Source organism: Aegilops tauschii, chromosome 2 (genome assembly GCF_002575655.3).
Source record: "Aegilops tauschii subsp. strangulata cultivar AL8/78 chromosome 2, Aet v6.0, whole genome shotgun sequence".
Classification (NCBI taxonomy): Eukaryota; Viridiplantae; Streptophyta; class Magnoliopsida; order Poales; family Poaceae; genus Aegilops; species Aegilops tauschii.
In genome coordinates this window covers 4,384,977-4,412,785 of record NC_053036.3, presented here as the reverse complement: position 1 = coordinate 4,412,785, position 27,809 = coordinate 4,384,977, and the positions used below count along the sequence as shown (strand labels likewise).

The 27,809-nt window shown below is 40.0% G+C and overlaps 1 protein-coding gene across 1 annotated transcript; it reads left to right on the top strand.

The window, feature by feature from the left end:
* The first annotated feature begins 3,223 nt into the window (after positions 1 to 3,223).
* On the top strand, positions 3,224 to 5,251 carry LOC109770857 (zealexin A1 synthase). The gene is made up of 2 exons (XM_020329569.4): positions 3,224 to 4,213; positions 4,446 to 5,251. The coding sequence occupies exons 1-2, from the start codon at positions 3,323 to 3,325 to the stop codon at positions 5,076 to 5,078; spliced, it is 1,524 nt and encodes a 507-aa protein (XP_020185158.1). The 5' UTR covers positions 3,224 to 3,322; the 3' UTR covers positions 5,079 to 5,251.
* The last annotated feature ends 22,558 nt before the right edge of the window (positions 5,252 to 27,809 follow it).

The window sequence follows — 27,809 nt, the reverse complement described above, 5'->3', positions numbered from 1 at the left end:
GTAGCATGTTCCGCGCATCTCCTAGTGATTCAAGCGCTAGTTTGATCAATACCATTTAGCATGCTTGCTTATCAGTTTGATTGACCTCTATTTCTTGTAAAGTGGTTGTGGCAGCAACCCGGGAATAATTACTGTGGATACTACGTTTGCGAGTCCATCCGCTACCATACCTGTGAGCGGGGCTCCACTGAAGAACAATATGAAGTGCGTAAGCAATAATATTCACAATTTTATTTTATTACCATCATTTGTGTTGAGTTTCATTTATTCATATGTATATATATATATATATATATATATATATATATATATATATACGTATTGACCCCCTTCTTCAAATTAGATTTTTCGGAAGCGGGATCAACTCCTAGCAGAAGATCGTATGCTAGGAATTCAAGAGGAATTGGCAGCATTCTTTCTTGACCACGTGATCGCTGAAAACGGAGAATACTATGTGGACCCTGTGTTCCTACAATATAATTAGAAGATTGTATTGTAAGAGATAATTATTGTATATATGTAGCCGGTAGTGTCGGATAGATATACGAGAACTTGTTGTTCGACCAATATCTCGGAGAAGGAGAGGTGGTCGATATCACTTCTCTCTGTATGCATATGTTCATGACGATCTTCTGTTTCCTTCATTTGATTACTAGCTAGCGTGTCTACTCCTCTCCATACGTATATAGTACGTAGCGTCGACCAAGCACGGAGATAAGAGAGGACACTTCTCTCTATTAATTAGCTAGCTAACACAATATATGAAACACCTAAATTAACCCCCCAAAACCCCTAAACCACCCCCTTTCAAAAAAACAAAAACCTCAGCTCCTGCCAGGTGCTGACGCGTGGATGCCTATTGGTCCCGGTTGGTGGCACCAACCGGGACCAAAGGCCCTCCTGCCTGGGCTCCCCGCACCGGCCACGTGGACGGCCTTTAGTCCCGGTTCGTGTAAGAACCGGGACTAAAGGTCTAGGGCATTAGTAACGACCCTTTAGTCCCGGTTCCAGAACCGAGACTAAAGGCCCTTATGAACCGGGGTAAAAGCCCCTTTTCCTACTAGTGGAAAGCTCCTTACCCGATGCTTCTCACCTGGCCTATGCAACAGAAAAGGACAGACTGCCTGTGACACATTAAGCTACACTATATGTGCAAAAAGTATATATTAAGAAATTTCATTTGTCAGCGAATCCAATGATAACTTTTTTTCAACGAGGGATACACTAATGAGGTTAAATTATTAGTCCAGTTATATTGTTGCTACCTACTAGGTTAACCAAATACTAGAAAAATATATTAAAATCTACAATAGCAAATTAGTTTAATTAGATTCAGCATAAATTAAATTTTTGGTGCCTTATTTATTTTATGTTGTATATATTAGCATATTTTTCTATAAAAAGGTAATTTGGAACAAATGAAGTACGTAGTAATTAATAAGTCTACTATTGGAGTCTGATGCTTTTTTAACACATTATATACGCAAACGGTCATATATACACGGATACAATCACTCCTATGAACACACACACGAAAAACCTCGTAGTCGACACGAACGTCTCCTCGCGTGCATCGCCGGAAATCCTGGGTAAATACGAGCATCCGAATTTAAACTCTGATGAGTTGGGAATATCACTGTCCTTCTAACTATTCAATCAAAAGATTGTTCTCAATCTGCTTTCTAGTACGTACCTTCTGTATTAGCCCATCCCGGCCGGGACCAAATTTAAATTTGCATTCTTAGCAGCCACGCAAGAGAAAGCTCCTCGCCCGATCCCACTCCCCGGGCCTATGCAATAGAAAGAGACAGACCGTCTGTGACATACTAAGCTACAGTATATGTGTAAAAAGTATATATTAAGAAATTTCATTTGATAGCGAATCCAATGATATATTTTTTTCAACCAGGGATACACTAATGAGGTTAAATGGTTAGTCCAGGTATATTGTTGCTAATAGGTTAACGAAATACTAGAAAGTTATATTAAAATCTACAATGGCAAATTAGTTTTATTAGATTCAGCATAAATTATATTTTTGGTGCCTTATTTAACATATATTAGCACATTTTTTGTAAACAAAAGTAATTTGGAACAAATGAAGTACGTAGTAACTAATAAGTCTACCGGCGGAGTCTGATATATAAGCACATACACTCACCCTTATGAACGCACACACGCAGACCCTGCCCTTACCTCGTAGTCGACACGAATGTCTCCTCCCACTGAAGATGCATCGCTGGAAATCCTGAAATAAGTCCTTGGTAAATATGAGCATCAGAACTTAAACCCTGATGTATTGAGAATATCACTGTCCTACTAACCCTCCAACCAAAGGATTGTTCATAGTTTGATGTTTTCCAGTACGTACCTTTCGACCGGGACCAAATTCAAATTTGCATTCTTAGCAACCAGGCAAGAGAAAGCTCCTCGCCTGATGCTTCTCCCCTGGCCTATGCAATAGAAAAAGACAAACCGCCTGCGACACATTAAGCTACATTATATGTGTAAAATGTATATATTAAGAAAATTCATTTGATAGCGAATCCAATGATATGTTTTTTCAACGAGCGATACACTAATGAGGTTAAATTATTAGTCCAGGTATATTGTTGCTCGAAGGTTAACCAAATACTAGAAAAATATATTAAAATCTACAGTAGAAAATTAGTTTAATTAGATTCAGCATAAATTATAATTTTGGTCCCGTATTTATTTAATGTTGTATATATTAGCACATTTTTGTAAAAAAGAGGTAATTTAGAACAAATGAAGTATGTAGTAATTAATAAGTCTACCAGCGGAGTTTGATGTTTTTTTAACACAGTACAGATACAAACGCTCATATATACGCGCATACACTCACTCCTACAAATACACACACGTAGACCCTACCCTTACCTTGTAGTCGACACGAACGTCTCCTCCCACTGAACAGCATCGCAGAAAATCCTGAAATAAATCCTGGGTAATTCGAGCATCAGAATTTAAACCCTTATGGCGGGAAATACCACTTTCCTCCTAAGCATCCAACCAAAGCATTGTTCGCAGTCTGATACTTTCTAGTACGTACCTTTCGGCCGGGACCAAGTTCAAATTTGCACTCTTAGCAGCCAGGCAAGAGAAAGCTCCTCGATGCTTCTCCCCTAGTACGTACCTTTCGGCCGGGACCAAGTTCAAATTTGCATTCTTTGCAGCCAGGCAAGAGAAAGCTCCTCGCCCGATGCTTGGCCTATAAGATGATGATATTATAGGAATATTACAAGATTAATAGTACTACTTTGGTGCCGTCGGCGTCACTCCACCTGCCAAGCTGCCTGCCATGGAGGGGTGGTTCGGCTTGTGTTTCATAGCACTATGCACGCCGCTTGCCCTTTGGCTTCTCAAGCTCGCCGGCAGCAAGTACAAGCCACAGAAGCACCACCAGCTGCCGCCAGGGCCATGGACTCTACCGATCATCGGCAGCCTCCACCATGTCGCCAGCGCCCTCCCTCACCGCAGGATGATGGACATGTCTCGCCGACACGGCCCACTGATGCACCTCATGCTAGGCGAGGTCCCAACCGTGATCGTCTCGAGCGCCGAGGCGGCGGCGCTGGTGATGAGGACCAACGACCCCGCCTTCGCGGACCGGCCGCAGAGCGTGACGTCCGACATCTTCGGCTGCAGCGGTAAGAACATCGGCTTCGCCCCCTACGGCGACCATTGGCGCCAGATGCGCAAGGTGTGCATCGTGGAGCTCCTCAGCTCCAGGCAGGTGAAGCGCATAGAGAGCATCAGGGCCGAGGAGGTGGGTAACCTCCTCCGCTCCATCGCCGCCTTGGATGGCGCCACCGTTAACGTCAGCGAGAAGATGATGGAGCTGAGCAACGACATCGTGACGAGGGCGGTCTTCGGAGGCAAGTTCACGCAGCAGGAAGAGTACCTCCGCGAGCTGGATGAGGCGTTTGCGCTGGTGAGCGGCTTCTCCCCCGTCGACCTTTTCCCGTCGTGGCGGCTAGTCCGGTGGCTCAGCAACGACGAGCGCCGCATGAGGAGGTGCCACGGCCACATCCAACGCATCATCGCCAACGTCATAGAGGGGCGCAAGGCCGCCGGCGTTGGTGCCTCCAGCACTGATGAGGAGGACCTGCTGGATGTGTTGCTTAGGCTGCAGCAGGAGGACTCCTTGGAATTCCCTCTAACCACCGAGATAATAGGCGCCGTCTTGTTTGTGAGTATTCCTTTTAGTTTCATGCCATATTGTTCTTCACAGAAGAAAAGTGACATGCTTTTGTTAAGATGTACTCCCTCTTTAAACTAATATAAGAGGTTTTAAATCACAAAATTAGTGATCTAAAACGTCTTATATTAGTTTACAGATGAAGTAGCTTTTTAGTCATTCATATATTATTCTATAATATACAAAGATGTTTGATTGTGCTTTTGACGTCCTTCGTTTACAGGACATATTTGCAGGTGCCACGTCGACCATAGGAACTACCTTGACGTGGGCTATGTCAGAGCTTGTGCGCAGTCCTGAAACTATGGCCAAGGCACAACAAGAAGTCCGAGAGGTTCTTGGCCAAGACCGAGCTGTCATTACTAATAGCGACCTCGCTAAACCCGACTACATGCAGATGATCATCAAGGAAACCCTTAGGTTCCATCCGCCTGCTTCTCTAGTTCTTCGCGCGTCCATAGAGGATTGTACTATCATGGGTTATGACATCCCCAAAGGCACCAATGTAAACATTAACGTCTTCGCAATTTCTCGAGATCCTGCATACTGGAACAATCCTGAAGAGTTTAGGCCGGAGAGGTTTGAGAACAACAACACAAATTACAACGGCACATACTTTGAATTCACTCCCTTTGGCGCTGGGCGACGACAATGCCCTGCGATTCAGTTTAGCTCGTCGGTCTTGGAGATGACATTGACAAATATTCTGTATCACTTCAACTGGAAGCTTCCTGGTGGTGCTAGCCCGATTTCGCTTGACATGTCCGAGAAATTTGGGCTTGCAGTAAGCAAAAAGTATGATCTGAAACTTGAAGCTACTCCACACTTGTGGTTCAAAGCTATGCGGTCAAAGTGATAGAGAAAGCTTGCATATTCATGTGGCTATGCAAGTTAACATACCTACATTTTCAGGACATGTCAATGATGTCATTATTGAAGTGTATGGTTGTACCTTTATGCAATACAATAAGAGAAGCTCATTGCAAACATCATGTCCTCGTATCAATAATAAGAGAAGATCTTACGTTACATGATCATGTAGAACATGACTGTATTAGTTCTGTATGTTCTTATGAACTTTTGAATAATGCATCTACTATTATTAACTACCGTGTGATTTACCTATGTAATGGATTTACTTAGAGAATATGATTTGTGGATCAGAAATATATGTGTTTTATGCATTTTTCCTATCAGTGGATATGCTCACTTCATATATGTTGTCTCAAAAGGAATCACCAAGTGGTTGCCCGGTCCAGTACAACTCTTGATATTTTTTTCCCATCCAGGGCACCGATCTCAGGACAAGCGACACACTTGACTGTTAATCCAATTTCTGAAGCATGAACTTTATTTTATTTTCTTCCATGAGTGCACGATGAACAAGGCAATTCCTGGTTTATATCCAATCAAGGAACATACCGCAGGTGTATTTGGAAAGGGTCTACTAGAACCGACGTTTCTGGTAGTATACTTTGTTAGAAAAAAGTTACTGCTTATTTCATTCAGATATTTTAGCTAGTTCAAAGACACTCTTCATTTAAATATGATAGCAAAATATAACTGAAATTAATTTACATTCCTGAAACATACCAGATTCTGCAGTCCAATACTAACAAGTAATCTCAGCCATCTGAGACTAAGGAATGATGTTGAAAGTCACGGAAGAAGATCATGTTTATCTACCTCTCAGTTATGTTGATGCAATATGTTCCTGAGCACGGGAATACATTTCCAGAACCCACTTCACTTCGCAAGTTCCTAATGAACGTCACGCTGAGAGCTGGGCTGCTGCATATTTTGAGTTTGCGGCTGCCAAAAGTGCCGCACCGATGCCCGAGCCGTCCTTGGTGTACTCAACGACAATGTGCTCCATGTCCCAGGGACCAAGAAGCTCCGCCATAGCCTCAACCATATACAACCTGTACTGAGGGTAATTCTCGTAAAGGCCACCATCCATAGCTACCACTATTCTTCTCCCCAATATCAGTCCCTTGGAATCATTCTTCATCTTTTGAAGAATGCCAGCAATGTCGGCGCCAGCCAACCGCCCGCCTCTCTTGATGATGCAATTGGAAACTTCTACGATAACCCTTCATGCCGCTACAGAAGATTGGTTGACCTGCACCCATGGTGATGGACAAAATTGCACGCTCGGTACTGGCTGTCTTAGATGGCCATATATGACTGAATAAGTTTAGGAACTTATGCCGATGATGTCGCTCAAAATTGATTCAACTTCTCCAAGATCGTCGGAGTTATCTTGTTGCATAGCACACAAATGTGGAGTTCTATAATCGTATTTCCTGTTCAGCTTAGAATTGCACAAAATCTTACAGTTCCAGAGACAGCAAAACCCTTGGTCCACTTGATCAGGATGCCAGAGTTGATAGAAGTCTGCTTCACCGGAAAGGAGAATGTAAAGGGATTTGATGGGCCTTTCGTGGTGTAGCTTTGTGCTATCCGCTAGCCAACATATATTTATGTGGGGAAATTTCTGCGTCGGTGGTTGCATGTACTATATTGGTGCTATATTATCGTATTGTAACGCTTCTTTTTTATAGATGGTGAGGGGGTGTGCGGGATTGATATGCTGTTTTCATATGTCGGTTGCTGTAGATTGATTTGAAAAATTATTGGCTCGGTCAAAATCATAAACCGGATCCAAAATTGAATACCTCATATGAAAGAATTATAAAATGAGAACATAGGGAATTAAAAGAATTGAGTGAGAGAGCCCTTGCAAAGTTGTTGACCCGGTCAAAATCGGGCAGACTGAATTCTAAATTGAAGACCTCAATTAATCATGAGGCTTTAAGAAATAGGAATCATAGTGTATGGTATAAAAGAATTGAATGAGAGAGCTATGAGAAAATGTTGACCCGATAAAAATCGGGTGATCCAACCCCAATTGAAGACCTCAATTGAATGTGGGCTCATAGTGTTATATGTTGGAAATATGCCCTAGAGGCAATAATAAATGGTTATTATTATATTTATTTGTTCATGATAATTGTCTATTGTTCATGCTATAATTGTATTATCCGGAAATCGTAATACATGTGTGAATACATAGACCATAACGTGTCCCTAGTAAGCCTCTAGTTGACTAGCTCGTTGATCAACAGATAGTCATGGTTTCCTGACTATGGACATTGGATGTCATTGATAACGGGATCACATCATTAGAAGAATGATGTGATGGACAAGACCCAATCCTAAGCATAGCACAAAAGATCGTGTAGTTCGTTTGCTAGAGCTTTTCCAATGTCAAGTATCATTTCCTTAGACCATGAGATCGTGCAACTCCCGGATGTCGTAGGAGTGCTTTGGGTGTGCCAAACGTCACAACGTAACTGGGTGACTATAAAGGTGCACTACGGGTATCTCCGAAAGTGTCTGTTGGGTTGGCACGGATCGAGACTGGGATTTGTCACTCCGTATGACGGAGAGGTATCTCTGGGCCCACTCGGTAATGCATCATCATAATGAGCTCAATGTGACTAAGGAGTTAGCCGCGGGATCATGCATTACGGTACGAGTAAAGAGACTTGCCGGTAACGAGATTGAACAAGGTATTGGGATACCGACGATCGAATCTCGGGCAAGTAACATACCGATTGACAAAGGGAATTGAATACAGGATTGATTGAATCCTCGACATCGTGGTTCATCCGATGAGATCATCGTGGAACATGTGGGAGCCAACATGGGTATCCAGATCCCGCTGTTGGTTATTGACCGGAGAGGTGTCTCGGTCATGTCTGCATGTCTCCTGAACCCGTAGGGTCTACACACTTAAGGTTCGGTGACGCTAGGGTTGTAGAGATATTAGTATGCAGAAATCCGAAAGTTGTTCGGAGTCCCGGATGAGATCCCGGACGTCACGAGGAGTTCCGGAATGGTCCGGAGGTGAAAAATTATATATAGGAAGTCCAGTTTCGGCCACCGGGAAAGTTTCGGGGGTTATCGGTATTGTACCGGGACCACCGGAAGGGTCCCGGGGGTCCACCGGGTGGGGCCACCTATCCCGGAGGGCCCCATGGGCTGAAGTGGGAAGGGAACCAGCCCTTAGTGGGCTGGGGCGCCCCCCTTGGGCCTCCCCATGCGCCTAGGGTTGGAAACCCTAGGGGTGGGGGCGCCCCACTTGCCTTGGGGGCAAGCCACCCCCTTGGCCGCCGCCCCCCTCAGATGGGATCTCCAGGGTGGCCGGCGCCCCCCCCCCCCCAGGACCCCTATAAATAGTGGGGGGAGGGAGGGCAGCAACACCACAGCCCTTGGCGCCTCCCTCTCCCCCTGCAACACCTCTCCCTCTCGCAGAAGCTTGGCGAAGTCCTGCCGAGATCCCCGCTACTTCCACCACCACGCCGTCGTGCTGCTGGATCTCCATCAACCTCTCCTTCCCCCTTGCTGGATCAAGAAGCAGGAGACGTCGCTGCTCCGTACGTGTGTTGAACGCGGAGGTGCCGTCCATTCGGCACTCGGTCATCGGTGATTTGGATCACGGCGAGTACGACTCCATCAACCCCGTTCACTTGAACGCTTCCGCTCGCGATCTACAAGGGTATGTAGATGCACTCCTTTCCCCTTGTTGCTAGTATACTCCATAGATGGATCTTGGTGATGCGTAGGAAATTTTAAAATTCTGCTATGATCCCCAACAGTGGCATCATGAGCCAGGCCTCTGCGTAGTTACTATGCACGAGTAGAACACAAAGCAGTTGTGGGCGTAGATGTTGTCAATTTTTCTTGCCACTACTAGTCTTATCTTGTTTCGGCGGTATTGTGGGATGAAGCGGCCCGGACCGACCTTACATGTACGCTTACGTGAGACAGGTTCCACCGACTGACATGCACTAGTTGCATAAGGTGGCTAGCGGGTGTCTGTCTCTCCCACTTTAGTCGGAACAGATTCGATGAAAAGGGTCCTTATGAAGGGTAAATAGAAATTGGCATATCACGTTGTGGTCTTACGTAGGTAAGAAACGTTCTTGCTAGAAACCTATAGAAGCCACATAAAAACTTGCAACAACAATTAGAGGACGTCTAACTTGTTTTTGCAGCATGTGCCTTGTGATGTGATATGGCCAGAAGATGTGATGAATGATATATGTGATGTATGAGATTGATCATATTCTTGTAATAGGAATCACGACTTGCATGTCGATGAGTATGACAACCGGCAGGAGCCATAGGAGTTGTCTTTATTATTTTGCATGACCTGCGTGTCATTGAATAACGCCATGTAAATTACTTTACTTTATTGCTAAACGCGTTAGCCATAGAAGTAGAAGTAATCGTTGGCGTGACAACTTCATGAAGACACGATGATGGAGATCATGATGATGGAGATCATGGTGTCATGCCGGTGACGAAGATGATCATGGCGCCCCGAAGATGGAGATCAAAGGAGCAAAATGATATTGGCCATATCATGTCACTATTTGATTGCATGTGATGTTTATCATGTTTTGCATCTTATTTGCTTAGAACGACGGTAGTAAGTAAGATGATCCCTTGTAATAATTTCAAGAAAGTGTTCCCCCTAACTGTGCACCGTTGCGAAGGTTCGTTGTTTCGAAGAACCACGTGATGATCGGGTGTGATAGATTCTAACGTTCGCATACAACGGGTGTTGACGAGCCTAGCATGTACAGACATGGCCTCGGAACACACGCAATACACTTAGGTTGACTTGACGAGCCTAGCATGTACAGACATGGCCTCGGAACACGGAAGACCGAAAGGTCGAGCATGAGTCGTATAGAAGATACGATCAACATGGAGATGTTCACCGATCTTGACTAGTCCGTCTCACGTGATGATCGGACACGGCCTAGTTAACTCGGATCATGTTTCACTTAGATGACTAGAGGGATGTCTATCTGAGTGGGAGTTCATTGAATAATTTGATTAGATGAACTTAATTATCGTGAACTTAGTCTAAAATATTTACAATATGTCTTGTAGATCAAATGGCCCACGTTGTCCTCAACTTCAACGCGTTCCTAGAGAAAACCAAGCTAAAAGATGATGGCAGCAACTATACGGACTGGGTCCGGAACCTGAGGATCATCCTCATAGCTGCCAAGAAAGATTATGTCCTAGAAGCACCGCTAGGTGAAGCACCCATCCCAGAGAACCAAGACGTTATGAACGCTTGGCAATCACGTGCTGATGATTACTCCCTCGTTCAATGCGGCATGCTTTACAGCTTAGAACCGGGGCTCCAAAAGCGTTTTGAGAAACATGGAGCATATGAGATGTTCGAAGAGCTGAAAATGGTTTTCCAAGCTCATGCCCGGGTCGAGAGATATGAAGTCTCCGACAAGTTCTTCAGCTGTAAAATGGAGGAAAATAGTTCTGTTAGTGAGCACATACTCAGAATGTCTGGGTTACACAACCGCTTGTCTCAGCTGGGAGTTAATCTCCCGGATGACGCGGTCATTGACAGAATCCTTCAGTCGCTTCCACCGAGCTACAAGAGCTTTGTGATGAACTTCAATATGCAAGGGATGGAAAAGACCATTCCTGAGGTATATTCAATGCTGAAATCAGCGGAGGTGGAGATCAGAAAGGAACATCAAGTGTTGATGGTGAATAAAACCACTAAGTTCAAGAAGGGCAAGGGTAAGAAGAACTTCAAGAAGGACGGCAAGGGAGTTGCCGCGCCCGGTAAGCCAGTTGCCGGGAAGAAGTCAAAGAATGGACCCAAGCCTGAGACTGAGTGCTTTTATTGCAAGGGAAGTGGTCACTGGAAGCGAAACTGCCCCAAATACTTAGCGGACAAGAAGGCCGGCAACACCAAAGGTATATGTGATATACATGTAATTGATGTGTACCTTACCAGTACTCGTAGTAGCTCCTGGGTATTTGATACCGGTGCGGTTGCTCATATTTGTAACTCAAAACAGGAGCTGCGGAATAAGCGGAGACTGGCGAAGGACGAGGAGACGATGCGCGTCGGGAATGGTTCCAAGGTTGATGTGATCGCCGTCGGCACGCTGCCTCTGCATTTACCTACGGGATTAGTTTTAAACCTCAATAATTGTTATTTAGTGCCAGCTTTGAGCATGAACATTGTATTTGGATCTTGTTTAATTCGAGATGGCTACTCATTTAAATCCGAGAATAATAGTTGTTCTATTTATATGAGAGATATGTTTTATGGTCATGCCCCGCTGGTCAATGGTTTATTCTTGATGAATCTCGAACGTGATGTTACACATATTCATAGTGTGAATACCAAAAGATGTAAAGTTGATAACGATAGTCCCACATACTTGTGGCACTGCCGCCTTGGTCACATTGGTGTCAAGCGCATGAAGAAGCTCCATGCAGATGGACTTTTGGAGTCTCTTGATTACGAATCATTTGACACGTGCGAACCATGCCTCATGGGTAAGATGACCAAGACTCCGTTCTCCGGAACAATGGAGCTAGCAACCAATTTATTGGAAATCATACATACCGATTTGTGCGGTCCAATGAGTGTTGAGGCTCGCGAAGGATATCGTTATGTTCTCACTCTCACTAATGACTTAAGTAGATATGGGTATGTCTACCTAATGAAACACAAGTCTGAAACCTTTGAAAAGTTCAAGGAATTTCAGAGTGAGGTTGAGAATCAACGTGACAGGAAAATAAAGTTCTTACGATCAGATCGTGGTGGAGAATATTTAAGTCACGAATTTGGTACGCACTTAAAGAAATGTGGAATCGTTTCACAACTCACGCCGCCTGGAACACCGCAGCGAAATGGTGTGTCCGAACGTCGTAATCGGACTCTATTGGATATGGTGCGATCTATGATGTCTCTTACCGATCTACCGCTCTCATTTTGGGGCTATGCTTTAGAGACTGCCGCATTCACTTTAAATAGGGCTCCGTCGAAATCCGTTGAGACGACACCGTATGAATTATGGTTTGGGAAGAAACCTAAGCTGTCGTTTCTAAAAGTTTGGGATGCGATGCTTATGTCAAGAAACTTCAACCTGAAAAGCTCGAACCCAAGTCGGAAAAATGCGTCTTCATAGGATACCCTAAGGAAACCATTGGGTATACCTTCTACCTCAGATCCGAAGGCAAAATCTTTGTTGCCAAAAACGGGTCCTTTCTGGAGAAAGAGTTTCTCTCGAAAGAATTGAGTGGGAGGAAAGTGGAACTTGATGAGGTGATAGTCACCCCTTCCGAACCAGAAAGTAGCGCAGCGCGGGAAGATGTTCCTGTGGTGCCTACACCAACTGGGGAGGAAGTTAATGATGATGATCATGAAGCTTCGGATCAAGTTACTGCTGAACTTCGTAGGTCCACAAGGACACGTTCCGCACCAAAGTGGTACGGCAACCCTATCCTGGAAATCATGTTGTTAGACAACGGTGAACCTTCGAACTATGAAGAAGCAATGGCGGGCCCGGATTCCGACAAATGGCTAGAAGCCATGAAATCCGAGATAGGATCCATGTATGAAAACGAAGTATGGACTTTGACTGACTTGCCCGATGATCGGCGAGCCATAGAAAATAAATGGATCTTTAAGAAGAAGACAGACGCGGATGGTAATGTGACCATCTATAAGGCTCGACTTGTCGCTAAGGGTTATCGACAAGTTCAAGGGGTTGACTACGATGAGACTTTCTCACCCGTAGCGAAGCTGAAGTCCGTCCGAATCATGTTAGCAATTGCCGCATTCTATGATTATGAGATATGGCAAATGGACGTCAAAACGGCATTCCTTAACGGCTTCCTTAAGGAAGAATTGTATATGATGCAGCCGGAAGGTTTTGTCGATCCTAAGAAGGCTAACAAAGTATGCAAGCTCCAGCGCTCCATCTATGGGCTGGTGCAAGCATCTCGGAGTTGGAACATTCGTTTTGATGAGATGATCAAAGCGTTTGGGTTTACACAGACTTATGGAGAAGCCTGTGTTTACAAGAATGTGAGTGGGAGCTCTGTAGCATTTCTCATATTATATGTGGATGACATACTATTGATGGGAAATGATATAGAATTCTTGGAAAGTATAAAGGCCTATCTGAATAAGTGTTTTTCAATGAAGGACCTTGGAGAAGCTGCTTATATATTAGGCATCAAGATCTATAGAGATAGATCAAGACGCCTCATTGGTCTTTCACAGAGTACGTACCTTGACAAGATATTGAAGAAGTTCAATATGGATCAGACCAAGAAAGGGTTCTTGCCTGTATTGCAAGGTGTGCAATTGAGCACGGCTCAATGCCCGACCACGGCAGAAGATAGAGAAAAGATGAGTGTCATCCCCTATGCCTCGGCCATAGGGTCTATTATGTATGCCATGCTGTGTACCAGACCTGATGTAAACCTTGCCGTAAGTTTGGTAGGAAGGTACCAAAGTAATCCCGGCATGGAACACTGGACAGCGGTCAAGAATATCCTGAAGTACCTGAAAAGGACTAAGGATATGTTTCTCGTATATGGAGGTGACGAAGAGCTCGTCGTAAAGGGTTACATCGACGCTAGCTTCGACACAGATCTGGATGACTCGAAGTCACAAACCGGATACGTGTATATGTTGAATGGAGGGGCAGTAAGCTGGTGCAGTTGCAAGCAAAGCGTCGTGGCGGGATCTACATGTGAAGCGGAGTACATGGCAGCCTCAGAGGCAGCACAGGAAGCAGTCTGGATAAAGGAGTTCATTACCGACCTAGGGGTGATTCCCAATGCGTCGGGCCCGATGACTCTCTTCTGTGACAACACTGGAGCTATTGCCCTTGCCAAGGAGCCCAGGTTTCACAGAAAGACCAGGCATATCAAGCGTCGCTTCAACTCCATTCGTGAAAGTGTTCAAAATGGAGACATAGATATTTGTAAAGTACATACGGACCTGAATGTAGCAGATCCGTTGACTAAACCTCTCCCTAGAGCAAAACATGATCAACACCAGAACTCTATGGGTGTTCGATTCATCACAATGTAACTAGATTATTGACTCTAGTGCAAGTGGGAGACTGTTGGAAATATGCCCTAGAGGCAATAATAAATGGTTATTATTATATTTCTTTGTTCATGATAATTGTCTATTGTTCATGCTATAATTGTATTATCCGGAAATCGTAATACATGTGTGAATACATAGACCATAACGTGTCCCTAGTAAGCCTCTAGTTGACTAGCTCGTTGATCAACAGATAGTCATGGTTTCCTGACTATGGACATTGGATGTCATTGATAACGGGATCACATCATTAGGAGAATGATGTGATGGACAAGACCCAATCCTAAGCATAGCATAAAAGATCGTGTAGTTCGTTTGCTAGAGCTTTTCCAATGTCAAGTATCATTTCCTTAGACCATGAGATCGTGCAACTCCCGGATGCCGTAGGAGTGCTTTGGGTGTGCCAAACGTCACAACGTAATTGGGTGACTATAAAGGTGCACTACGGGTATCTCCGAAAGTGTCTGTTGGGTTGGCACGGATCGAGACTGGGATTTGTCACTCCGTATGACGGAGAGGTATCTCTGGGCCCACTCGGTAATGCATCATCATAATGAGCTCAATGTGACTAAGGAGTTAGCCGCGGGATCATGCATTACGGTACGAGTAAAGAGACTTGCCAGTAACGAGATTGAACAAGGTATTGGGATACCGACGATCGAATCTCGGGCAAGTAACATACCGATTGACAAAGGGAATTGAATACGGGATTGATTGAATCCTCGACATCGTGGTTCATCCGATGAGATCATCGTGGAACATGTGGGAGCCAACATGGGTATCCAGATCCCGCTGTTGGTTATTGACCGGAGAGGCGTCTCGGTCATGTCTGCATGTCTCCCGAACCCGTAGGGTCTACACACTTAAGGTTCGGTGACGCTAGGGTTGTAGAGATATTAGTATGCGGAAATCCGAAAGTTGTTCAGAGTCCCGGATGAGATCCCGGACGTCACGAGGAGTTCCGGAATGGTCCGGAGGTGAAGAATTATATATAGGAAGTCCAATTTCGGCCACCGGGAAAGTTTCGGGGGTTATCGGTATTGTACCGGGACCACCGGAAGGGTCCCGGGGGTCCACCGGGTGGGGCCACCTATCCCGGAGGGCCCCATGGGCTGAAGTGGGAAGGGAACCAGCCCTTAGTGGGCTGGGGCGCCCCCCTTGGGCCTCCCCCTGCGCCTAGGGTTGGAAACCCTAGGGGTGGGGGCGCCCCACTTGCCTTGGGGGGCAAGCCACCCCCTTGGCCGCTGCCCCCCCTCAGATGGGATCTCCAGGGTGGCCGCCCCCCCCCCCCCAGGACCCCTATAAATAGTGGGGGGAGGGAGGGCAGCAACACCACAGCCCTTGGCGCCTCCCTCTCCCCCTGCAACACCTCTCCCTCTCGCAGAAGCTTGGCGAAGCCCTGCCGAGATCCCCGCTACTTCCACCACCACGCCGTCGTGCTGCTGGATCTCCATCAACCTCTCCTTCCCCCTTGCTGGATCAAGAAGGAGGAGACATCGCTGCTCCGTACGTGTGTTGAACGCGGAGGTGCCGTCCGTTCGGCACTCGGTCATCGGTGATTTGGATCACGGCGAGTACGACTCCATCAACCCCGTTCACTTGAACGCTTCCGCTCGCGATCTACAAGGGTATGTAGATGCACTCCTTTCCCCTCGTTGCTAGTATACTCCATAGATGGATCTTGGTGATGCGTAGGAAATTTTAAAATTCTGCTACGATCCCCAACATTATATAGGATAAGCTGAGAGATAGATAAACATTTTAGAAACATCGGGTATACCTGGGTTTTAACATTAGTAGAAAAAACAATGGACTTTTAGCTTTGTATAGAAGATTGAGTTCTCATTGAATTTCTTAAAATAAATATTTTTTTCCTAAATACATTTTCATGCTTTTCCTTTTGACGATTTTATTCATGTTTTGTATTTTAGAATTTTGTGTGTTTACTGGTGTGCTACATGTGTGAAACATCTTTATCTAAGACATAGACCAAATATTTAATTATGCTTATTTGTGTTTGATGTTGGTAGTATTACTATTGTTATTGTTGTGGTGGTGGTGGTGGTTATCTTGCCAGGAAATCCTATATTAGTTGATATACAAAGTGGCCCGGATATTGCAGAGACGGATGAATGATTACCCAAAAACTCATTTTAGTTTTCTTGTTTTTCTCTGGTATTTTCTTAAATAAATGTGTCGACTGGTCCTTCATATATGTACATTTGTCTGGCCGAAGTCGCGAGAGAGAAACCAAATTTGAAGGTCAAAGTAAGGAGTGATGGTGGTTATTTTTATCTTATAAAATCATTTTTTGACATGCTATTTTTAAATATTACTGTTATGCTTTTATTTCATATGTAGGTGAGGGCATGTATAATTCATAGCCCTAGGGTGATGCCCCCTACGCCATGTAGGATCGAATGTCAGAAAAAGTAGATTCAGATAGAGCAGCGAGATTCTCTGCATGTGTGTTTACTGGTGTGCCACATGTGTGAAACGTCTTTCTCTAAACATAGACCAAATATTTAATTATGCTTATTTGTGTTTGATGTTGGTAGTTATGGTTATCTTGCCAGGAAATCCTATATTAGTTGATATCCAAAGTGGCCCGGATATTGAAGAGACGGATGAATGATTACCCAAAAACTCATTTTAGTTTTCTTGATTTTCTCTGGTCCCTTTTAAATAAATGTGTCGACTGGTCCTTCATATATGCACATTTGTCTGGCCGAAGTCATGAGAGAGAAACCAAATTTGAAGGTCAAAGTAAGGACTGATGGTGGTTATTTTTTATCTTATAAAAATCATTTTTTGACATGCTATTTTTAATTATTACTGTTGTGCTTTTATTTCATATGTAGGTGAGGGCATGTATAATTCATAGCCACATGGTGATGCCCCCTACGCCATGTAGGATCGAATGTCAGGAAAAGTAGATTCAGATAGAGCAGTGGGATCCTCTGCGGGAGGCGGGTGCTTGGGGAGAAAAAAGTGTGGTCCGGTGCATAAAGCTGAAAAAGTTGAAGTGAAGAGTAGGGATACATGTGTAGTGAGAGTCTACTTTTATTATTTGATGAGGCCCACTAATAATAGCTTACATTGGGGTGAAATAAACCAATATAGATGCCTCAAGTTACCTTTTGCCATGAAGCATATGTATCCATATGCCACCGTTGTATATTGCCCTGAGAGGTCTCATTTGGTCTCTTGGAAAGCAACGACCAACTGTAAAAGGTGTGGATCCCATCCTGTGTGGCCATATGATTGTGCACGAGATGGACGATAGCTTGGCCGGGTCCTTTGGATATTACTTTTTTTGTGTGGATTTTTTTTGCGGGGACTTTGGATATTACTTCCTCACCCAAAAGAAACCTCAACGTGTTTCCTCAATTTCGTGTCAGTATATAAATTTTTGTTTATATTAAAACATAGTCAATTCGTTATTACTCTTTCTACTATGTTTACAGTGATGACGACAAAGGAATTCGTAAAAGAAATTAGCATGTTTTAGGGCAACTCTTATTCTTCACCTTCAGTGACGAATAGCTGATAAACGTGGCCCAGCTAGCGAGCACTGCCGTTCATTTGGGGGACCACATGGCGCGCCCCAGCATGCACTGCGGAAAACACGTTTTACGATTTTTCTGCACTCATTTTCGTGTTTTGAGGTTTTTTTTTTCTGGTTCTGGATTGTGCTTGGTTTTTTTAGGTTGTCATGATTTTTTTACCTTTTTATTTTCCTCATGGGGAAAAGATGCGGTTGTGCTTTTCTGAAAGTGAAAAAGCATAGCTGAAACACATTTATGCTATCCACAGTTGTGCTTCAACGAAAATTGAAAAGTACATATGTGCCTCCTGAAAAGTGAAAATTATAAGTATGCTTGGTGGCGAAGCACAACTATGATTCTGCGTGAAAAGCATCTGTGCTTTTCGTAAAGTGAAAAACACAAGTGTGCTTTTCAAAAAGCGAAAATAGAAACTGTGCTTCCCGGTTTCTCGTTTTGTCGGTTTTCACTTTTTTCATTTTTTTCGTTTCATGTTTTTTTCTAGTTTTTTCTGGGGATTTTTTTCATCGAAACCTATTAACATGAAATCTAGTTTCAAATATCTCGATGCAAGAAACCCACTTCTACAAACGATTCGTGATTTGAACACATGGTTCAAGATATATAACATTTAAAATAAACGGACTGACAAAAAAGCGCAAAACTCTCATGTTGCAACAATTGCCGCACATGCAGATGGCACTTGTCACCATGAAGGAAGATGTGAGTGACCTTTGCAAGGGGTATCTCTAACCAGTGGTTTCGCGATGTTGTTTGTACCTAAGTAAAAATAGTATGCTATTTTTCTTCGAAAAGAAAAATAGTTCTATGACAAATCAAAAAGTATAATATGGAAAAAGTTTATTTATTTAAAATGTTCGTGACATATAGATGATATTCATGAATTTTTAAATGTATTCACAATTTGAAAATATTTAATATTTGTTTTAAAAAAATGGAAAGGAAAAAAGAACCTAATAAATATATTTTTAAAGTTACAAGACAAATATTTTTTTTACTATTTGTTTTAAAGTTTCAAAATAATTGTCTTTATTTATTTTTAAATTAATTTAAACTAAAGCCATGACAAATATTTTGGAATGGAGGGAGTACATTAGTGAAAAGGGAAAAACTAAATCACTGAAAAATCATTAGAAAACCGGATGGAAAAACAAAAGTGGAAAAAAAGCCAGACGAAACTGCTTTAGACGGGAAGGAAACTGGATGAAAGAATTTGAAAAATAATGCCACAAATGGCAACACTCGGACCTATTGCCACAAATACGCAATAGGCCAACATCATTGTTAACAGGCCAACCCAGGAGAATATGGGCTGATGCCTAGTTATGGCCTAGCTAGATACCCAGGCAACAACAAAAAAGGAGAGCGAGGGTAGAGTACAAAAAACTAGTCAAGGCTTTTGTTGGCTGAGAGCGCACCAAGTGGTGCGTCTAGCGTTGCCCCGTATCACGTGCTGGATGCCCCCTCATGATTTTTTTACACGTTTTTGGGTTTTGGATGAGGTTTTTGGGGTCTTCTCGGCTTTTCGGTTTTCGACCGGGTTTCCCTAGGTTTTGGAGAAAAAATAATTGAATTTTTTGTTGCGCGGATTTTTTTTGTGCTTCCACGAGAAGCACAGATTTGCTTCCACTAGAAGCACAACTATGCTTCTTGGAAAAGGGAATAAAAATAAATTTTTTATTCCATGAGAAGCACACATATTTTGTTAGGCTTCTCGGAAAGGAAAAAATACATTAATTTTTGCTTCCACGACAAACACATATTTGCTTCTCGTGGAGGCATAGATTTACTTCCACGAGAAGGACCGTTTCTCAGTAAGGGAAAAAGTATAAAATAAATAAAAGTGATTCTGGCTCTGTTTTTTTACTTCCTGGTTTTTTGGGTTTTTTTTCTTGAAAAAAAAGTTCTCAAAACCTATTGACAGGAGGATCTAGTTTCAAAGATGTCGACGCGAGAAATTCAATGATAAAAGCGGTTCAATATTTGGATGCACGGTTTAATAAATAAAACATTTTGAATAAACGAATCTAAAGAAGGGAAAACTCCCAGCTTGTGACAAGTGAAACACATGCAATACGTAATTTGTCAATGACCGACAAAGTGGGAGTGACCATTCTAAAAGGTACCCCTTAATTAGTGATTTTGATAAAATAGGGCGCCCCTGTGTTGGCGCCGCTATGTGTCACCAATTGCGAGTCCTACTAGGGCACTCTTGCCACGACTCATCTGCTAACGTCATGGTTTTTCCTTCGATTTTCTATTTACACTAGGTATGGGCCCGCTCTTGCGTTACCACGGGTCCAAATATTTTTTATCTTAATAAATTTGGTAGCCTTGATCATCCACCGTAAGTAAATTAATATGGTTAAGCGGCATGAAGGTCCCGTGAAATATGGTATGGAATTGAGCGGCGTAATCCCATGTTATTGCAAAAGGTAAGTTTATTAAAGTGGAGTTGATGTAGTGCTGCCAAAGGTAAGTAAATTAATGTGATTGAGCGGCATACTTGGAAGGTGCGGTCAATATGGCATGGTAGGGAAAACCGTCTAGATGAAACAAAACAGTAGAGAGACATGGTGGGAGGTTCACAAAGATTTCCTCCTAGCAGGAAAAGGAACGCTACTTATTTTCAAATAGTAGAGATTTTTGTTTTCATTTTTTGTTTATATTTCTAAAATCTAATATATCTATAGAATTTTTTAGATGTATATAAAAATGTATAATATGAATAAAAAAGTAGAAAATATTAATCATGTGTATGAAAAATGTTAATCTTGTGTACCAAAAATGCCCATACATGTTAAACAATATCCGTGTAATTAAAGACAATTATTCATAGATTTATTGCATTTAGAAAATGTTCACAAGTTTTAAAAATGTATTAGTAACATTACAAGAAAAAACTTTGCACAATTTCAAAATTTAAAAATGTTAAACATGTACACAACAATGTCTCTGTCGCATACAAAAAGATGTATAAATGTGAACATAAAATGTAAAAATTTGTTAACCTTGTATAAGGAAAATGCTAATTATATTTATGAAAAATGTAAATGATATGTACGAAAAATGTGACAAACATAAAATGTTGCACATTTAAAGAAATGTGCGTGAAATTCCACAAAGGTTTATAAAATTGTAAAGACATGTTCATGTATTTCAATAAAGATATTTCATACATTGAAAAAATGTATGCGACATTTAGAAACATCTTCACAAGTTCCAAAATTAGTTCAGGACATTTTCAAAAAAAGCGTGTAGAATGTACTAAAAATATTTACATATTGTAAAAAATGATTTTGATCATTCAATAAATGTTTCAATGTGTATTTTAAATAGTATTTAACATGTATTTGAAACAAAATCAAAACATGTTTTTGTAAAAAATGTTAACCATGTATTGAAAAGTTGTTAAACTGGAATCTAATAAAATTTTAAAATATATATGAAAAATGTACAGCATGAATAATAAAAGTAGACATGTACTGAAAAACTGAACCTGTGAAAAAATACAAAAGAAGCAAACATAAAAGTGAAGAGACAAAAATAATCGGTAGAAAACCAAGAAAGAAACAAAGAAAATTAAAGTATAAGGAAGAGAAAACAAAAACAAAAACAGTGGAAACAGAAAGAAAACCGAATCATAAAAGAAGAAGGTAAAGAAACATGAAAAACCAGTGAAAACCAAAAAACCAAATAGAAAACTTAGAAAAGAACAGACCAATCGAACTCTATGCAATTGCTACGAGCCAGAAAAAGCAAACGTACGCGCGGAGCACCCATACTGCATAGTGGGCCAGCTCGGCGATTGAATCAGTTTGGGCAACATATAGCGCTGGCCCCCTATGTTTCACTCACGGGCGCGCCCCTATTCCTTGCATTACGTGAGACGAGGGAGGATTCTCGCGTCGAGCGCTAGAAATCGGCCCGGCCAACTGTAGCAAATTTTTCGAAAAACCAGAGTTAAAAAATATGCCTAGCAGGGGTTTGATCCTTGGATCAACTAGGTACTACCCAATGCTGCTAGCAACAGCGACAAACACTACTTGTTGTATAATATGGAGAGTGCAGAAGCAAAATGATCCGGGTTTTACCATGTTTACATTTTTCCTTTTTTGCTTTATTTTTCTTTTCTTTCTTTTTCTTATTTTTACTCGTCTAAACATGATTTTTCTATGTTTTTTCTTTTTACTCGGTTTTCCCATGCTTTTTCCAAAATAATATCGGTTAAGAAACACAGAAAAATATTGAATAAGTATTAAAAATTGTTGAACGAGTATGGAAAGAATCCTGAATAAGTATTCAAAATGATGAACAAGTATTTTAAAAATATTGAACAAGTATTTGAAAATTGTTGAATAAGTATTAAAAATGTTGAACAAGTATATGGCAAATGTTGGATAAGTATTAAAAATTGTTGAAGTAGTATTTAAAAAATCTTAAACAAGTATAAATGAGTATTAGAAATGTTGAACAAGTATTTGACAAATGTTGAATAAGTATTAAAAATTGTTAAACGAGTATTTCAAAATGTTGAACAAGTATTAAAAATGTTGAACAAACACTTTAAAATGTTGAATAAAAATGCAAAAAATGTTGAACAAGTATATGAAAAATGTAGAACATGTATTTGAGAAATATTGAGTAACCATTATAATGCTGAAAAACTATTTAAAAAATGTTGAATAAGCGTTCGGACAATGTTGAACGTGTATACAAAAAAATTTGATCACTTATTAAAAGGATGTTTTTGACATATACAGAAATATAAAGTAAAAATGAAAACAAGCATAAGGAAAAACAAAAGAACAACAAAAAATGAAGAAGAAAAATGTTGAACAAGTATTTAAAAATGTTGAACGATTATTGAATAAATGTTGAACAAGTATTTGAAAAATGTAGAACAGGTATTTGAAAAGATGTTGAACAAAGTATTTGAAAAAATGTTGGTCATGTATATAAAAATGTTGAACAAGGATTTGAGAAATGTAGAACAAGTATTTCAAAAGATGTTGAACAAAGTATTTGAAAAATGTTGAACAAGTATTTGAAAAAAATAATCATGTATTTGAAAAAATCTGAAAAAGTATTTAAATTTTTTTGACCATGTATATAAGTATGTAGAACGAGAACAAATAGAAAAAAACTAAGAAAAATGGAAAACCAAAAAATAAACAAAAAACCAAAGAAAAAGGAAAATGAAAAAAACTGAAAAACAAATGAAAAATCCCGGAGAAGAAAAAATAAAAAAACGAAAACGAAAAAATAAGAAAACGGAGAGAAAAAGAAAATAAAAAGAAAAAAACGATAAAAGAAAAACAGGAGAAAGCCGGCACGTGTTGTTTCAAGTAGGCCGGACCTTTCCTTTTTGCAGGAACTATTGGCTGGGCGAAGTGGCTAGTCGCTCTGCCCATGTTCGCGGTGACCAGGGATCGAGCCCAAAAATTTCGACGCCAGCAGCAGAGGGGCCGGTCCAGCTCTCGGGAGGCCACATTCTGTTTTTCACATTTTGTTTTATTTTTAATTATTCTAAATAAATATATTACAAAAAACTTTGCAATAAAATATTTCAAAACATGTTAACCAAACATTTACAAAAGGTTAAATGTGTATGGAGAAAAAGTTTCTCATGGATAAAAACAAATTTTATGACTAAATTGAGCATGCATTTAAGAAATGTTAATCAATCATTAAAAAATATATTAAAAAATTAGTTAAAATGTTAATCAAGCATTAGAAAGTGTTAAATATATATATTAATGTTAATCAATCAAGCATTATAAATGTTGACCAAGTATAAAAAATATATTAATCTTGCTTTTCAAAAATGTAATCAGGTATTTGAAAAAATGTGAAATGTGCATAAAAAACTGCTGAACATTATTAAGAAAAATGCTATCAAGCATTTGAAAATATTAAAATGTGTTTTTTTAATAAAATATGTCAAAAAATGTTAACCAATTATTTACAAAAGGTTAAATGTGTATGGAGAAAAAGTTTCTCATGGATAAAAACAAATTTTATGACTAAATTGAGCATGCATTTAAGAAATGTTAATCAAGCATTAAACAATATATTAAAAAATTAGTTAAAATGTTAATCAAGCATTAGAAAGTGTTAAATATATATATTAATGTTAATCAATCAAGCATTATAAATGTTGACCAAGTATAAAAAATATATTAATCTTGCTTTTCAAAAATGTAATCAGGTATTTGAAAAAATGTGAAATGTGCATAAAAAACTGCTGAACATTATTAAGAAAAATGCTATCAACCATTTGAAAATATTAAAATGTGTTTTTTTAATAAAATATTTCAAAAAATGTTAACCAAACATTTACAAAAGGTTAAATGTGTATGGAGAAAAAGTTTCTCATGGATAAAAACAAATTTGATGACTAAATTGAGCATGCATTTAAGAAATGTTAATCAAGCATTAAAAAATATATTAAAAAATTAGTTAAAATGTTAATCAAGCATTAGAAAGTGTTAAATATATATATTAATGTTAATCAATCAAGCATTATAAATGTTGACCAAGTATAAAAAATATATTAATCTTGCTTTTCAAAAATGTAATCAGGTATTTGAAAAAATGTGAAATGTGCATAAAAAACTGCTGAACATTATTAAGAAAAATGCTATCAAGCATTTGAAAATATTAAAATGTGTTTTTTTTAGTAAAATATTTCAAAAAATGTTAACCAAACATTTACAAAAGGTTAAATGTGTATGGAGAAAAAGTTTCTCATGGATAAAAACAAATTTGATGACTAAATTGAGCATGCATTTAAGAAATGTTAATCAAGCATTAAAAAATATATTAAAAAAATTAGTTAAAATGTTAATCAAGCATTAGAAAGTGTTAAATATATATATTAATGTTAATCAATCAAGCATTGTAAATGTTGACCAAGTATAAAAAATATATTAATCTTGCTTTTCAAAAATGTAATCAGGTATTTGAAAAAATGTGAAATGTGCATAAAAAACTGCTGAACATTATTAAGAAAAATGCTATCAAGCATTTGAAAATATTAAAATGTGTTTTTTTTAATAAAATATTTCAAAAAATGTTAACCAAACATTTACAAAAGGTTAAATGTGTATGGAGAAAAAGTTTCTCATGGATAAAAACAAATTTGATGACTAAATTGAGCATGCATTTAAGAAATGTTAATCAAGCATTAAAAAATATATTAAAAATTAGTTAAAATGTTAATCAAGCATTAGAAAGTGTTAAATATATATATTAATGTTAATCAATCAAGCATCTTAAATGTTGACCAAGTATAAAAAATATATTAATCTTGCTTTTCAAAAATGTAATCAGGTATTTGAAAAAATGTGAAATGTGCATAAAAAACTGCTGAACATTAAGAAAAATGCTATCAAGCATTTGAAAATATTAAAATGTGTTTTTTTAATATACCATGTATTAAAAACTGTTAATCTTGTATTTGAAAAAAAGCATTTGAAAGTGTTAAAAATGTGTTTACAAGAAACATTCACAATGTATTCAAAATGTAAACCTGTATTTGAGAAATGTGAAACATGTACTAGAAAAATGTGCTTGACATATAAAAAAATAGAATGGAACCAAAAGAAACAAACAAAAACGAAAAACAATTGAAAATCGAAAAAGAAATAAAGGAAAACAAAGAAAAAAAAGAAAACCAAAGAAACATGCAAAGAAATGGAAAACAGTCAATAGCAATAAATCAACAAAAGAAAACCATTGAAAACGAAGAAAGAAAAAAAAAGGAAGAAAATGGGAAAGAAAAGAAAAGCAAAAAACCATGAAAGAAACAAAGAGAAATAAAAGAAAAACAAAAAAACAAAGCATAGCAACGAAACAAAGAAATCAAAAGAAAACCTGAGAAGAAATAAGAAAAGCAAACAAAAAATAAAAGAAAATGAGAACAGAGAAAAGAAAAAAAAAGCAAACGGACACATCAACAAACAGGCGGAGGAACGAACGAACGAGCAACACGCTATTGGGCCGGCCGATATGCGTGCACGCTGCAGGAAAGCTTCAGGTGAGATGGATGCTACAGCGAGACATAGCATTTGCAAACAAAATACTAAAGGCATGGAGAGTAGTTGGGCTACAAGAGGCTAATCTTGGTTGCTTGGAAGCTTGGAAGCAAGCAGTGCCTCCTAGACACAATGCTAGTGTTGTTCGGGACCTTTTTCTTTTCTTTTTCACAAGAATCTTGCTTGCTTGGAAGCTGGGAAAGATCAAGACCGGACAGTCTCGTGATAGTGACATGCATGAACCAATAGTAGTACTATTATATTGTATTTGAGCAACTGTCTACATGCATGTTCCCGAAATCCTAAGTTAGTTGCGGTCGTAGTGGATCTTGAGAGCTACTCTACTCCAGTGCATACCTGGAGGGTGCAGCTCCCAAGCATCTATGCGTGGCCACTTCGAGCCTGATCTACATGCCTAAGCTATATACAACGACCGACCAAGGGTCAAGTGGGTGCGCCGTCGCTCTCGCTCCCATTGTCACGTCTAACGTACGCCGTGTACATGTATAACACACAAAAAGAAGGCTAATTTAGAAGCCGTATACATGTTCGAGGTCATTGATATCCATGAACTAGAGATGATACCCACGCGCTGCAGCGGGAATTGGATGAGGTAATTTCTAGGGTTAATTAGATAAATGCCACTCAAATTATGGCGATTCATAAAAATGCCACTGCAATTTTTGCAAACTTTGAAAGATGCCACTGTGGACTTTGAAAAATGCCACTGAAAATGGCACGAAATGGCATTTTTCAAAGTTTGAAAATTGCTGTGGCATTTCTCGGAATCGCTAGATTTGGAGTGGCATTTATCAAATTAACCCTAATTTCTATGAGATTTGGTGGTGTGAAACTTTTGTATTCTGATTAGCAGAGAATTGAAACTCAAGCACATAATATTTGATATACTTTATTATTATATAGTTGTTGAAAATTTATTTAATATAAGTAACATGCATGATGCATTTTAAGGTGGGTCTTTTCCTAAGCATAGTAACAAGCAGGTTTGGGTGTTCATCCAGACTCTCCCACACCTTCTTTTACTAGGCAGTTATCAGTTTCTCAGACCACTGTAGACGACGTCTTCTGGTTCCGATCAATGACTTCTCGGCCCCTGCATCAACAATGTTTCCCCGGCTCCTATGGTGACACGGTGGTCCAGAGGCACCATTGAACTTCTCATGATACGGTGTCGACGAGTATAGGAGGAAGATGACCTTGATTTTCCCTAAGGATCTGTGTATAATTTTATAGAAAATCAAGGATAATCTTGTATGGGTGGGTTGGCTCTAATGCATGGCATTTGGCCTTTTCGCAAACAAACAGAAAACATACGACTTTAAAATCATCTACCTCATAAGATGGCATATACTCTATAGCTTTTGGAGAGCCCTCCCACCAAAGCTGTGCATTTTTAGCGCTAAAACCCGGTAATTCCCACTATACCGTTAAATTTATAGCCATTTAGCACCGCTAAGCCATTATAGCCAGAGGTGAGGTGCGAATGAGTTCTACAGAGACATCCATCTTCCCCATTCTTCCTTTTTGTTTTCGATATATATGATGCACTGATGCAAAGCTTGATTATTTACATAGGATAAATGTGCTCGGTCTTTTGATGTCTTAAAATGCGTATGTCTAGCTAGTATATATGATGCTCGCTTGTATGCTTATTTTCTCCAATTTTTCATGATTTAAGGGAAACATTAAATGGGGTTTAGATTCACTATCGCTTTTCATATCTTTTAGCCGAGCCACCGGCAAATAGCATCCCCCGGGCGTTATCTTTGCGCTATAGCGCCCCTTAGTGTCTGGAGGGGCCTCACCCTCAACATATCGTGTACAACTTAACGTTGCCATAGCCGACTATTTAAAACATTGATTAGTATCCTCCTCTCTATCGAGGAGAACGTCGACTCTTCTTTTTTTTGGGTGAGAAATCTTCCAATCTGTTCATAATTGGCATTGGATAGGAGGATAATACCCTCCTAACCCTCCAACCAAATCGA